Source organism: Hemicordylus capensis, chromosome 5, assembly GCF_027244095.1.
Source record: "Hemicordylus capensis ecotype Gifberg chromosome 5, rHemCap1.1.pri, whole genome shotgun sequence".
Classification (NCBI taxonomy): Eukaryota; Metazoa; Chordata; class Lepidosauria; order Squamata; family Cordylidae; genus Hemicordylus; species Hemicordylus capensis.
Genome location: NC_069661.1, coordinates 23,324,119 through 23,338,113, shown reverse-complemented (window position 1 = coordinate 23,338,113; position 13,995 = coordinate 23,324,119). Strand labels below are relative to the sequence as shown.

The 13,995-nt window shown below is 44.1% G+C and overlaps 1 protein-coding gene across 3 annotated transcripts in view; it reads right to left on the bottom strand.

Annotated features, from left to right (window-relative positions):
• The window catches only part of MMRN1 (multimerin 1), a 102,353-nt gene that overhangs the window by 17,090 nt on the left and 71,268 nt on the right, over window positions 1-13,995 (bottom strand). For all 3 annotated transcript variants that reach the window (XM_053258249.1, XM_053258250.1, XM_053258251.1), the window contains exon 6: window positions 1,406-3,349. In XM_053258249.1, the coding sequence (XP_053114224.1) occupies window positions 1,406-3,349 (1,944 nt within the window). The remainder of the gene's footprint in view (window positions 1-1,405; window positions 3,350-13,995) is intronic.

The window sequence follows — 13,995 nt, the reverse complement described above, 5'->3', positions numbered from 1 at the left end:
GAGAAAAAGAGGACCTCCTTTTTTGCTTAGCACAAAAGAATGCCATGGCTCATAACAGCACAACAACCCACCTATTCTTACCAACTTCCTAAAACACATCAACGAGGATGGGGTTATACCTTAGTGGTAGAGCTGCTTAGCATGTGAAGGGTTCCCAGTCCAGCTCCTGGCATCTCTAGGTAGGGCTAGGAATGGCTCCTGCCCGAAACCTTGGAGAGCTGCTGCCAGTCAGAGCAGACAATACTGAGCTAGGGGAACCAAGGGCCTGACTCAGTATAGGGCAGCTTCCTACGTATACTCTTTTCCATGCTGTTCTCAAAAATGCCAACTGAGTAAGCAGCTTTGACTGAAACATAATAAAGTTTTGCATAAGAACTGGAATATAGACTGCAAAAAGAGCAAGGCACTCCATCCACATACTGTAGCTCTTCTGAGGTTGTGCTGCTGAACAGAAGATGCTTCCAGGGGTTTAAGGCAGAAAGAGTAAGCAGCCAGATATGAAATAAAGTGGAAATATTACTGAAGCCTGAATCCACTTTAAACTTCTTGCGTGCTTGATTATCAGATGAACTGCAAGCACTTGACTTTAGGCATGCCTTGAGCGTGTGCACCGAGGTGGAAGGAATGGCAATAAAGAAAAAGATGATGGGAGACATAAAAGAATGAAATGCCTTTGCTGTTCACCAATTTACCTTATTGTGCGCAAAACAATGTTGTTTCGTCAAAGTTGTTTCTTTCAAAAGATCATTTACAATAGGATCTTGCACTGCTAGCTCAGGGCCAGTAGCAACTGGACTGATTTGGGTGCCAGATTGTCACTTCCCTCAAGAAATAGATGCTCAACAGCCCCCTTCCTCTGTTGGGGACTTGAATGCCAACCCATCCTTATTCACATAACCATTTGATTACATAACCCCAGCAGAACTGTGATGCCATCAGGGAGAGTGGATTAATGGTGCACTGTTCCCCTACATACAACCTAGAGCTCCCCTTCCTCCCCCTCCCCCTCCACCATTTTCTCCCCCTGCCTGCCGCCACCATTGTCTCCCCTCACCTGCCCGCCGCCGCCGCTTTCTCCCCGCCTGCTGCTGCCATTTTCTCCCCCCACTCACCACCTCCATTTTCTCTGCCTCACCCGCTGCTGTTTTCTCCCGCCACCCACCGCCATTTTCTTTGTCTGCCAGCCACCGCCGCCACTGTTTCCTTCGCCCGCCCATCCGCTCCCGCCGCTGCCATTTTCTCCTTGACCACTTGCCTGCCTGTCTGGCTCTGCCACTTTCCTCTTCCCCTGCCGGCAACTTGCTCGTAAACTCTCACGAGAGCTGCCACGCATGGGATTAGTGACAGGTACGCCTAAGAGAAATATATATAGAGATTGTAGCAGATTAGTTTTAAAATGTATTACCTGCTTCCAAAGTGGTATCTGTGTTTCTCTGACTCCGTCCAGCCTGGTTTGTGGTGGTATTCATTGGTATCTTTTTTCCTGGTGGCTTTTTTACAACCTGAGGAGTGGTCTTCAGACGTTTGGTCACAGTGTCTACTGCATCAGCGAGGGACTTGTTTACATACCAGGTTAGATTGGAGAGAATCATTCCTGCTTTTATCTCCAGCATGGATTCGGTGAGTTCTTGAAAGCCTTTCTGAAACAGCAAGCTGTCTGAAGGAGGACCTTTTACTAACCGGGGAATGGTGGTATTCATTTTTTGGAGACTTCCAAAGATCTCCTGACACAAACCCTGTGCTTCATAGGCTGTCTTGTTTAACAGAGGGATTATCACAGAGATGCGGATAGATTTGGCTTCCAGCGCCCTGATTCTGGAACTCAGGGCCTGAAGCTGAGCAGATACAATTTTGTCCTTTTGTGCTACTACAGCTTTGACATTTCTTTCTGTGACACAGTTGTTTGCCAAAAACTTGGCTATCTTTGCCTCAACGGCCTTCAGGCGAACTTCGTGATCTTTGAGCTCTTGTGTGGGTTGCAACTGGTGGCCACTGTCTTGTTTATACTCTTGCAAGTTTGTTGTATTTAGATCTTGGTGATCTTTTTTGAGATGGGGGATGTCAGGTTCATCAGAGAAAAGACCTGAAAAAGGTCGAGTTCTTTCTGAAGTAATGCCACGTTTCTGGTTCTCATTGACTAGTATCTGAAGGGATTCATTCATCTGTTGGAACTGAGGTATTAATGTCAATACACTTTCTATATTCTCAGCACAGGTTTCCGTCTCGTTTTTGAAGGTATACAGTGTTTCTTTTAGCACATAGTTATCCTGGATAGAATCAATGGCACTGTTGATAACCACCATGGTCTTGTTTAGGCCGTCCTCCATTAGAACAAAACATTCATTAATTCGCCTCTCAGAGACTTCATCATGAGCCTGAACTTGACCTTTGAGCTCTTTCTGGTTTTGGGTAAGTTCTTTGACTGTGGAACTCAGATTCATCATGACACTGGTTAAATTTTCCAGCTTTTTGTTCATAGCTTCTGTTTCAATCTGCTGTTCATATTCTGATGGAAGGCTGAAAGGCACTCCTTGCTCAATCAAGGGCTGGAGGATCTCCATATCGTAACAGAGGTCATTAACTTGCTCCTTCATTTTGTCTATTTTATCTTCCAAGGGAAACACAAGGTTCTCTAGAGTTCTCTTTATAGAATGCATGTTCTCTTCTGCACCCTTCAGTTGCTTTGTGAAGTCCACCTTGCATTCAGACAATCTGTCATCACACACTCCTTGTAAGTAGTCTCTCTGGATCTCCAGTGCCACAGTGAGATTACTAATCTTGCTGTCGTGGACTCTGAGGTCATCATAGAGCTGCAGAACCATCAAACTCTGTGTTTTCACTTTGTCATGTAGACTAATCATGTAGTCTGTAATGTTATCACTCACTGATTTGCCAGCTGTAGGAATGTTTTGGTCCGAAACCTGTTCAGCTGATAACAGTTGCTCATGCACTTCTTTCATTTGACTCAGAGTTCTGTTCAAAGATTCATAATAAATATCACTCTTTGAACTTTGATGCTCCAGAGCAATTTCCATGGTCTTCTGCTTTTCCTGCAAGTCTTTGATGGGACTTTCACATGTTAAGCTGATCTCCTCCTCAATGTGCAGGATTTGGGTCCTTATGTCTAGGATTTCCACCCTCGTAGGTCTATTTTTCACCTCTGTGGCCAATTTTTGCTGAGAAGCATTCAAGTGCTTGACTAATTCTTTGGTGCTCTCAAGGTCTTCAGACAGAACAGACACACTCCTGTAAATCTGGGCTACTGTCTCCTGCATTTCACTTTGGAAGACTTTCAACTGCTCTCTTACAATATCTTTGATTAGTTCATTAATGCTTTTGGACTTGAGACCTAGGGAGGAAGAGACACCCATTAATAAACAGCAAGATGTTCTGTTATTTTAAAAGAAAACCAAATATCCAATAATAAAGCAAACTTCATTAAGTGCCCTTCGATCCCAAGGACATTCTTCTTCTGGCTCTGCTTTGAGGAAGAAGGGGGAAAGAGAGCTTTCCAGTCACTTCCCTACTCTTGTGAATGATTGCCTTGGCTGAATCTCAGAAGGCCCTGTGTTTGAATAGTGCTTTGGCTAGTCACTCTCATCCTTTTAATCAATCATGCTGTCCTGGGGGAGGAGCCATAACATGTGTGCAACCACAGTTTCTAGCATAATAAACCAATAGCTTAAAGGCCCCTATCACGGTAGCAGAAATGCAGCAAGCTTTCTCGGGAAATGATGGGCTGCCAGCCCAGGAGACAGTAAAGGTACTGAAAACATGCTAATTCTCAGCCATCTTAGCACCATAAGCATGTTCTGAACTTTGTTATTTGTAAGGGGAAAAGCAGAGCTAAGCTGTTTTGTTTCATCAGGGAGTGCCTTTTAAAAAGGAAAACAGCAGCAGAAACCTGTAATACCTTAGACGAATACATGCTATTTTAATGGTTTTAAGCATTTTAATGCTGATATTTTAATGGGTTTTTTTTTAGTGTGAAAACTGCCCCGAATATATATATTTTTTGTTAGACTGTATAAAATTGAAATGAAATTGAATGAATGGATGGATGGATGAATGTATGTATGTATATATGTACAGTATGTATGTATTAAGGTCCAAGCTCTCATAGACTGGACTCTACTTTGTCAGATGGATCTCATGAAGTGAGTTGCAGGCTACAGAGAGTTCTGTCACAACCATGTTCTGTAATTTTGTGGCCAAGTCCAGCAGCAGTCCAGTCAGGAGATTATTTATTGCAAAATTACAATGATTCAATCTATGAACAACAGAGGTGTTTTTTTTTAGCAACACAGCAGTGCAAATATACTTGGCAGCTCTTTCAGGGCTTTTAACACAGGACTTGTCTTCAGAATAACCCTTCCCATCACTTCCACACAAGCTTCCAGAACATTATCTGGCTTCAAGGACAGCCTTCACACACATATATGCACAGAGCTGGCCCAAGATTTATCCATGCGTGAGACAGGACACTCAATGCGATCCCTGTTACCTTATGGTATGCCAAGGAAAAACAGACACTGCCACTCCTCCTTTACCATGCTTCCTGGATTTAAGGAGTAATAGTGGTACATCTGCTGGTAAACAGTGGTACATCTGCTGGTAACCTCCAGACTGGATTACTGCAATGCGCTCTATGTGAGGCTGTCCTTGTATGTAGTCCGGAAACTACAATTGGTCCAGAATGCGGCAGCCAGGTTGGTCTCTGGATCATCTAGGAGAGCCCATATTACTCCCGTGTTGAAGGAGTTACACTAGCTGCCGATATGTTTCTGGGCAAAATACAAGGTGTTGGTCATAACCTATAAGGCCCTAAACAGCTTGGGCCCTGGGTATTTAAGAGAACTTCTTCTTCATCATGAACCCCATCGCCCACTGAGTTCATCAAGAGAGGTCCGTCTGCATTTGCCACTGGCTCGTCTGGTGGCTACTCAGGGACGGGCCTTCTCTGTTGCTGCCCCGAGGCTTTGGGATGCGCTCCCTAGTGAAATAAGAGCTTCCCCATCTCTGACAACTTTTAAAAAGTCTTTAAAGATGCATCTGTTCTTTAAAGACTTTTAACTGATATTGTTTTGATTGTTTCAATGTTGTTTTTAGAATACTGTTTTAAAAATTTTAAATTGTTGTGTTTTAAATTTCTTGTTTTTGTTTTTAACTAATGTTTTTAATTGATTGATTGATTGCACTTTTATACCGTCCCAACTCGTGTCTCTGGGTGGTTGACAATGATAAAACAGTCAAAAACACATATAAAAACACAGAAAAACAATTAAAAACTAACAATTTAAAAGTCAATCACAGAATTAAAAACCTATTAAAAAGCTGAAAAAGCCTGAGTAAAAAGATGGGTTTTTAAGTATTTTTTTTTTATTTGTCAGAGATGGGGAGGATGTTATCTCAATAGGGATCACATTCCATAGTCCCGGGGCAGCAACCAAGAAGGCCCGTCTCCATGTGGCCACCCGATGAACTGGCGGCGACTGGAGACGGACCTCCACGGATGACCGCAATGGACGGTGGGGCTCATAATGAAGAAGACGTTCTCTCAGATACCCAGGGCCTAAGCTGTTTAGGGCTTATAACTAGCACTTTTTATTTTGCCCGGAAATCTATAGGCAGCCAATGTAACTCCATCAGCAGAGGTGTAACGTGGTCTCTCTGAGATGACCCGGAGACCAACCTGGCTGCCGCATTCTGAACCAACTGAAGTTTCCGGACTATGTACAAAGGCAGCCCCACATAGAGCGCATTACAGAAGTTAAGTCTGGAGGTTACCAACAAATGTACCACTGTTTTGAGGTTGTTCATCTCAAGAAACGAGCACAGCTGGCATATCAGCCGAAGCTGATAGAAAGCACCTCTGGCCACCGCCTCAACCTGAGAAACCAGGGAGAGGTGTGGATCCAGAAGTACTCCTAGACTGCAAACCTGTTCCTTTTGGGGCAGTGTGACCCCATCTAGAACAGGTAGATCAAAATTGTCTCTGGAGTTCTGACCCCACACAATAAGTACCTCCGCCTTATCTGGATTCAGCTTCAGTTTATTCTCCCTCATCCAGCCCGTTACTGTTTCCAAGCAGGCATTTAGGGAGTATATGCCAGCTCCTGAAAAAGTTGACATGGAGAAATAGATCTGGGTGTCATCAGCATACTGGTAACACCCAGTTCCAAATCCCCTAATGATCTCTCCCAGCGGTTTCATGTAGATGTTAAAAAGCACTTGAGAAAGTATGGAGCCTTTGTTTTTATCTTGTTGCAAACTGCCCAGAGATGTAAGTTTTGGGCGGTATAAAAATATGTTAAATAAATAAATACATTAAATAGATAGATAGATAGAGGCATGGAGCAGAAGAAGGTGCGAAGAGGAGGAAAGTGGTGATCTCCTGGGGGATGTTATCGCACAGGGACAGGTAGAAGGTCATGTGCAAGTGATCAGTAGCTCCAACTGTAGTCTAAAGTCACTCCTGAAATTTGGACTGTGAGGCTCACTGAGCATCCATGCGCTCTTCCTTTTCTCCCATCTTGTGGAGCCCCGCTGCTGCCACCACCATTACTGAGGGGTGAATGAAGTGGAGCAGGCGAGTGGAAGCAGTGGAGGGAAAAGGGAAATAGTGGCGGGGCATCGGGACTCTGAGGAAGCCCCCCAGAGCATTTGGAGGCCCCCCAGGAAGCTTGAGGCCACGGACCCCTGCCCTGCGGTCCGTGCCTAAATGCACCTCTGACAACACCTCTACCATAGTCCAAGGTCGCACACACATACGTCTTCCACAGCAGCAGCTGTTAACCGAAAGATTGGTGGTTTGTTAGGAGAGGAGAGCTGGTCTTGTGTTGGCGAGCATGACTTGTCCCCTTAGCTATGCAGCGTCTACACTGGTTGCATATGAATGGGACACTTGATGTGTGAGCACTGTAAGATCTTCCCCTCAGGGGATGGAGCCACTCTGGGAAGAGTAGGTTTCAAGTTCCCTCCCTGGCTTCTCCAAGATAGGGCTGAGAGAGATTCCTGCCTGCAACCTTGGAGAAGCCACTGCCAGACTGTGAAGACAATACTAAGCTAGATAGACCAATGGTCTGACTCAGTAGAAGGCAGCATCCTATGTTCCTATATAGTACAAGGAGGCACTGCAAATGTTCTTTGGAGGAAGTGTGTGCATGTGCAAAGGTGTGGCTGTAAGGTAAGCTGAGGTGCTGTGTAGGAGCTGGGAGAGAAGAAAGAGCACGCTGAAGCATAGAAAGGATAAGGAAGTGTGCGTAAAAATAACACAAAATCTTGTGATACCTTCAAAAGCAACACATCCATTTCATCCTATGCTACAATAAATTTATTAGCCTTGAGCTGCCACAAGATTTTTTTCTGCAACAGACTAACAAGTGTGTGTGTGAGAGAGGGGGCGGGGGAGAATGAGTGAGCGAGCGAGCAAGAGATCTTGCTTAAAAGAAAGGGAGAAATACTTTAAGAAAGAAAGGGATATAGAGAGATTAAATAATGCCCAGTGCCTCTTCACCACATAGGCATTTTTATGTGATTTGAGCTGCACTGCTTTCAAGGATTAGCTTTAAAACCTTGAGCTTCTTCTTAAAAGAGGCACTTTCACATCTTAGATGTAAATTTTTGTACTTTCCACTGTTTTGCTGGTAGCTTGCAAGGCGCTGACAAAAAGAATTATGTAGCTCTTAGAAGCCCAAATTCTTCCTCCCTTTTCTAGTCCATCATTTGCCTCTTCTCCACACTTCTTCTTCCACTCTGTTCCCTTCTTCCTTTTCATATCGAGAAAGTGTGGGAGGAGGAAGGGGAGGAGGAGGAGGAGCAGTAAAGGCAGATGGCAGAGGTGGGTGGAAGTGGACCATAAAAGCAGTCTCTGTTCCTGCCAGTCCTTTCCCAAGTGAATCTCTCTATCTGTCTGATTGATAGACCAGCCCTTGCACACACACCTCCCTTCCTCTAGAGGATGCTTATAGAGATGTGTGAGGCATACACTCCACACTCGAGTACACTAATGTGTTAAGGCACCGCATGACTCTGTCAGTTTTGTTGCAACAGATATCCCATAGCTAGCCTTGTGGAATATCTTTAAAGCTGGAGCACTCTAAAGGGTGATGATGTTTGAGCAGATTAAAGGTGAGCGAAGAGGGAAATTGCAGAATATCTTACCTTAACTTACACCTTTGCTCTCCACAAGGAAAGGACAATGAAGTAGTGGTAATATGAACAAGGTTACCCCCCCCCCCACCAGCCCTTTATCAGACATCCACTGAGAAGGGTGATAAAGCCATGATTAGAAGGCATAAGAGGTGCATTTTCATTTCAGAGCCAAATCCCTCCAGGATCCCTTGTATGTTGACCAGTTTCCAACTGAAAGTTTGGGACGAAACCAGTAGCAGCCACCCTGTGTACTGTGTCATATGATGGCTGTACTGGACTCAGGTGAATCCGAAATAACAGCTAGCTAGGCTATCTATCTATCTATCTATCTATCTATCTATCTATCTATCTATCTATCTATCTGTTTTACCCATCCTGCCTGCCTGAGAGATCTTGTACATTAGTACAGCATAATTGGGAATTAGACTGCATAACCAACAGGGGTCAGTTAGGTGAATTAGCTTTGACTGAAGAAAGCATCTGAGTTCAATGTGTTCAGCTCATCTTTCATATTGATAATTATGGACTAAAGTGACAATATGCATGAATGATAGTTTTATTATGTTCTACAGCGTACACATACCCACACCTCAAAGGACTATATTAGATAGAACTTGATGAGATTTACGGCAGTATAATAACTGGAATAACAATGTACCAAAAATAACAAATCTAACCTGAAAGAGAAGGTTTAACTGATACAATGAAGGATTTGTGAGGAATTGCATGTGGCCCACATGGTGTCAGAACAAAGATTTGTCTTGTGGGGAGTCAATTAAAGAATTCCCTCATCTCTTGTCAAATCCTAAATGTACTAATTGGCTAAAGAAACTTGAGCAATCACTAATTGTTTAATACATTAAAACCCACCCAAACTCAAATGAAACAATCTCCTCAACAGATAAAGGCTGCATTTGCACATAACATGAAGCTGGAGGTGAAGGGACTTCCGGTTTCAAAAATGCACGAAACTGCAGTTTCACAAAAAAATGGACCTGCGGTTTCCCTTCAAAGACAGTGTACCTTCAGTCTGTACTGAGGTCCGCCACCTGGAACTCCAGTTCTGTGGTTCCAGCATTTCATCCTAACGCTGGCACCACAGTCTGGTTTCTTTGGAACCAGGGTTGAGGGAGGAACCTCATCCCTCAATCTGGCTGCTATTGGCTGCCGGGGCTGTCCTTCAGTAAAGAAGGAAGTGCAGGCAGCCTGTTCCCCCTCCTCTCTTCAATCAGTGAGACTGCAGAGAGGGAGCTCTCCTGAACATCCAAATTCAGATGGGAAGGGGGGGGGAGTGGAACCGCGGGTCCAATGGATCAGCAATTCTGTGTTATGTCCAAAAACGACCAGCATGTCTGAGGGGCTCTACGAAGTCTATAAAAACCTAGAGATGAGAGGAATGACATTAAAACCCATAACTTAGAAACTGCATACTTGCCCTTGTATAAAGTACATTGTGTTCAAACAGCCTAGATATCACCCTCAGCCAAAAAACCCTTATCCCCAAATATTAATAAATAAAAGCAAAAATTTTAGGGCAACAAAGCACTCAAAGAAATGCAGGAAATATCCAGAACACTATCTGAAATGGCAGCTTTACAGTTTTCTCAGGGCTTCACATACATTACCTCAGTAACATTTACAACAGTCCTGTGAGGTAAGCCAATCATTCTCCCCAAATTGCAGCTAGGAGGCTGACACTGCGAAAACCTTGCCTGAGGCCACCTACTGAGTTTGTGGTGCGATGAGTTTTGAACCAGGAGTTTGTACTTTTAGTCATTACTAGTGATGGCTGAGTTCCCGCCAGCTCACATCAAACTAGTCTGGAAATAAACTCAACTATTTTCCCCAAAATTAGCTGCTCCAAATCTGTATTGAGTCCCTTTCTCAATCATTAGTACCCCAAAGCCCAGCCTCACATATTGGCATGATGGCAGCAAGCCATGGAAAGCAGGGAGAGGGAAGGAGACATCTCTCTTTCCCCTCTTTCCAGCACCTGGAGCACGTCATCAGTTGCCCCTGCAGTTTTTCCAAGGGAAAAACTAGCATGACTTTGGGGTGGTTGGTTGGTAGGTAGTTAAGTAGGAGGGTTATTCTTTTCTGGCTCAGTTTAAAATCTGAGTTGGAGAAAAAATTGGGAGTCGCCATACTTGCTCATACTCGAGGAAAGCATTATAAGTCTTTGAAACTCATGTTGTCAAGCACATAAATACAATCTCATTGATATCACCAGTCACTACGTCTCTCTGTCACTGCTGGAGGCACACAGAAAGAATGACTGTTTGCTTCCAGATGGGTTTCATGTGTTACTAGCTACCCGGAGGTCTGGTAACATGCAGCAAGAATTCTGCTCCGTATATTGATGATATGCACAGAACGTCACAGCCAATTGGACCATCAACTGCTACCATTGTCAGGCTACGACTCCCTCATCTTTAAAGGACTCTGAAATCTTGACTAAACTTTCTGCATCCTGAAGAATTGCAATGAGACAGAAATGAGCCAGCAATGAGCCATCCTGTGACAGGATCTCCGTCTTCTTCAGGGGAGGAGAGACTCTCCGTATGAAGCACTAGCTCTGAACAATGTCCAAAAAAATGGAAGGGCAAGGGACAGATGCAGCAGCAATATCTCTGCATTTTGCTAATGCCAGATGTGCTCCAAGGACTGCATCTTTGGACAGCTTTAAGGTTACATGAAACATGCTTCTGTTCAGTAAGTAAAGTTGTGCCCTTGAGTTGGGGTTGACTCCTGGCAAACACTGAGCCATGTGGTTTTCTTTGGTAGAATACAGGAGGGGTTTATCATTGCCATCTCCCATGCGGTATGAGATGATGCTTTTCAGCATCTTCCTATATCCTTGCCTGATATAGGTGTTTCCCAGACTATGGGAAACATACCAGTGGGGATTCAAACCAGCACCTGTATCTATATATGGGAGTGCTGTTTGGGGAGTGGCGATAACCCACAATTTTTGAACTCCAATTGAATTCTGAGCTCATGTGCAAGTCTTTCAGCTTGAAAAAGCTGCTGACCAAATGGATAATATCAGCTTTCTAGGAAGCATAAAAAACGCAGTGTGCATTATACAGTGTATGGTGAAATAGCCCGGTAAACTCTTCCATTGCTTACATGAAGAGGCTGTCAGTGCTTCTGCCAGAGGGTTTTTCAAGCTGAGTGGTATAATGGGAAGGAGGTTCAAGAGGAGGGAGAGTGCAGCAAATATGCCATTGCATAAAATGGCATGAAGATCGCTTGGCCATGCACACGCTCTTTTACAATGCAGCATGGAGCACAGAGGTTTTCATAATATTTTTACACATAGGGAAATAGAAGGAAAGAGGAAAACTACGACACTTCCCACCTTTCTCTTAATTTCCACATAAAAGCAAATCAAATATTGAACAATTGCCAGGATTATACCTATTTATATAGTGCCATCCATAAGTGAGAACTTGTGGTCAAGCCACATAATATCCCTTTCATTCGGTGGCAACTCCACTATCTTTTCTGCTGAGTGATGTATCTTCATACAGATTTAATAGGGCATGTCATACTTGGACATTCATCCTTCTCGCCTGCCCTCAGTGTTTGCAGATGGTATTTTCTCTTCTTCCCCAGCTATTCTCTGCTTGACTTTTAATGGGGGCAGGGAGAGGAGGACCTGCAAAAGGTCATATTAGGCAATGCAAAGGTCATATTTGAAAATACGATGGAAGGTTGAACAATACAAATGCAGAAGGCATGACAAATCTAGTGGAAGAACGGACAGCATAAATCTAATGTGGACAGAAACCATCGAAGTAGGAGAGATATGGGCAGTGTTTAACCTCTGAAGCAAAGAAGAGGTCAAGCCTTCATTGTATTTGCTTTATTTGTGATGGAAGCCTGATGTACAAATTAGTGGATCATTTCTAGATATTGTGATTTAGAGAGAAGGAAACAGAATTTAGGGTGCATAGGTGAGCAGAATTTGGGGAACAGAATTTAGGGTGCATAGGTGAGCAGAGAGAAAACTTCAAGGGCAAGATGTAAACGAAATAGGATATAGTCCAAAGGCACACTCCAGTTAAACACTTGTAAGTCCCACTGATTTCATCGTGAAAGAGTTGAGCACATGCTTCACCCTCCAATTGAAATCAATGGGATTTAGGAAGCCTTAACTGGCTGGATTGTGCCCTAAATGACTCATTCATTCACGTTTATATCCTGCACTATACCACATAGTCTCAGAGCGGGTTACAACAATTAAAACACATGAACAACATTTAAAAATTTTAAAACATTAGCCTATGAAAACCAACTAAATGATTAAAACAACATAGTGCAAAAAACCAACTCTACTTTGAGCCAAAGGCCAGGATAAAGAGGTGCATCTTTAAATCATTAAAAAGTATATAATGAAGGAACCTGATGCACCTCAGTGGGGAGGTCATTCCATAACCCGGGGGCTATGATGGAGAAGGCCCTCTCATGTGCCACCCCCCTTGAACCACTGAGAGAGGTGGCACTACCAGAAGGGCCTCTCCTGCTGGTCTTAATACCTGGTCTATATGGGAGGAGATGTTCCTTTAGATATCTGGGGCACAAGTCATTTAGGGTTTTTTATGTCAATGCTAATACATTAAATTGGGCTTGGTAGCTAATTGACAACCAGTGCAACTCCTATAAAACCAGTGTGATGTGCATCCAGCCAGAAATACCCATCAGCAGCCTTGCTGCTGCATTCTGCACTAGTTGCAACCTCCAAACCATCTTCAAGGGCAGCCCCATGTAGAAAGCATTACAATAGTCCAATCTGGAGGTTACCAGAGCATGGATCACTGTGGACAAGCTATCTTGATTCAGGAAGGGCTAGCGTGATGTAGTGGTTAGAGTGCTGGACTAGGACCGGGGAGACCCGAGTTCAAATCCCCATTCAGCCATAAAACTAGCTGGGTGACTCTGGGCCTGTCACTTCTCTCTCAGCTTAACCTACTTCACAGGGTTGTTGTGAAAGAGAAACTCAAGTATGTAGTACACCGCTCTGGGCTCCTTGGAGGAAGAGCGGGATATAAATGTAAAATCATCATCATCATCATCATCATCATCAGAAGGCACTCTTGGCCACCACGGCCATCTGAGCTTCAAGTGACAGCGATGAATCCATTAGAACCTCCAAACTATGCACCTATCCCTTCCAGGAGAGTGCAATCCCATCAAGAACTGGCCATCTCCCTAATTCCTGGTCTCGAGATACTGAAACAAACAGTACCTCCGTCTTGTCGGGATTCAGCTTCAATCTGTTGGTCCACATGCAGCCCATTACTGCCTTCAGGCAATGGTCAAGCACCTGGACTGCTTCTCCTTATTCAGATGCAATGTAGAGATAGAGCTGAGTGTCATCAGCATATGATGGCACCTCACTCCAAATCTCCTGGTGGCAGCTCCCAGCGGCTTCATATAGATGTTAAAAAGCATGGGTGACAAGACTGATCCATGAGGAAGCCCACAAATTAGTTCCCAGGGTACCAAACAAAAGTCTCCGATGACTACTCTCTGATATTAGTCCTGGAGATAGGAGCAGAGCCATTGTAAAACAGTGCCTCCAACTCCCAATGCCTGCAGCCGTCTCAAGAGGATACCATGATCAATGGTATCAAAAGCCACTGAGAGGTCAAGGAGAACCAACAAGGTTGCACTCCCCCATCCCTCTCTAGACAAAGATAATCAGTTAGGACAACCAAGGCAGTTTCAGTGCCATTACCAGGCCTGAAGCCAGATTCAAATGGGTCTAAATAATCTGCTTCTTCCAAGCATGCCTGCAATTGAACTGCCACTACCCTCTCAAGCACCTTGCCCCAA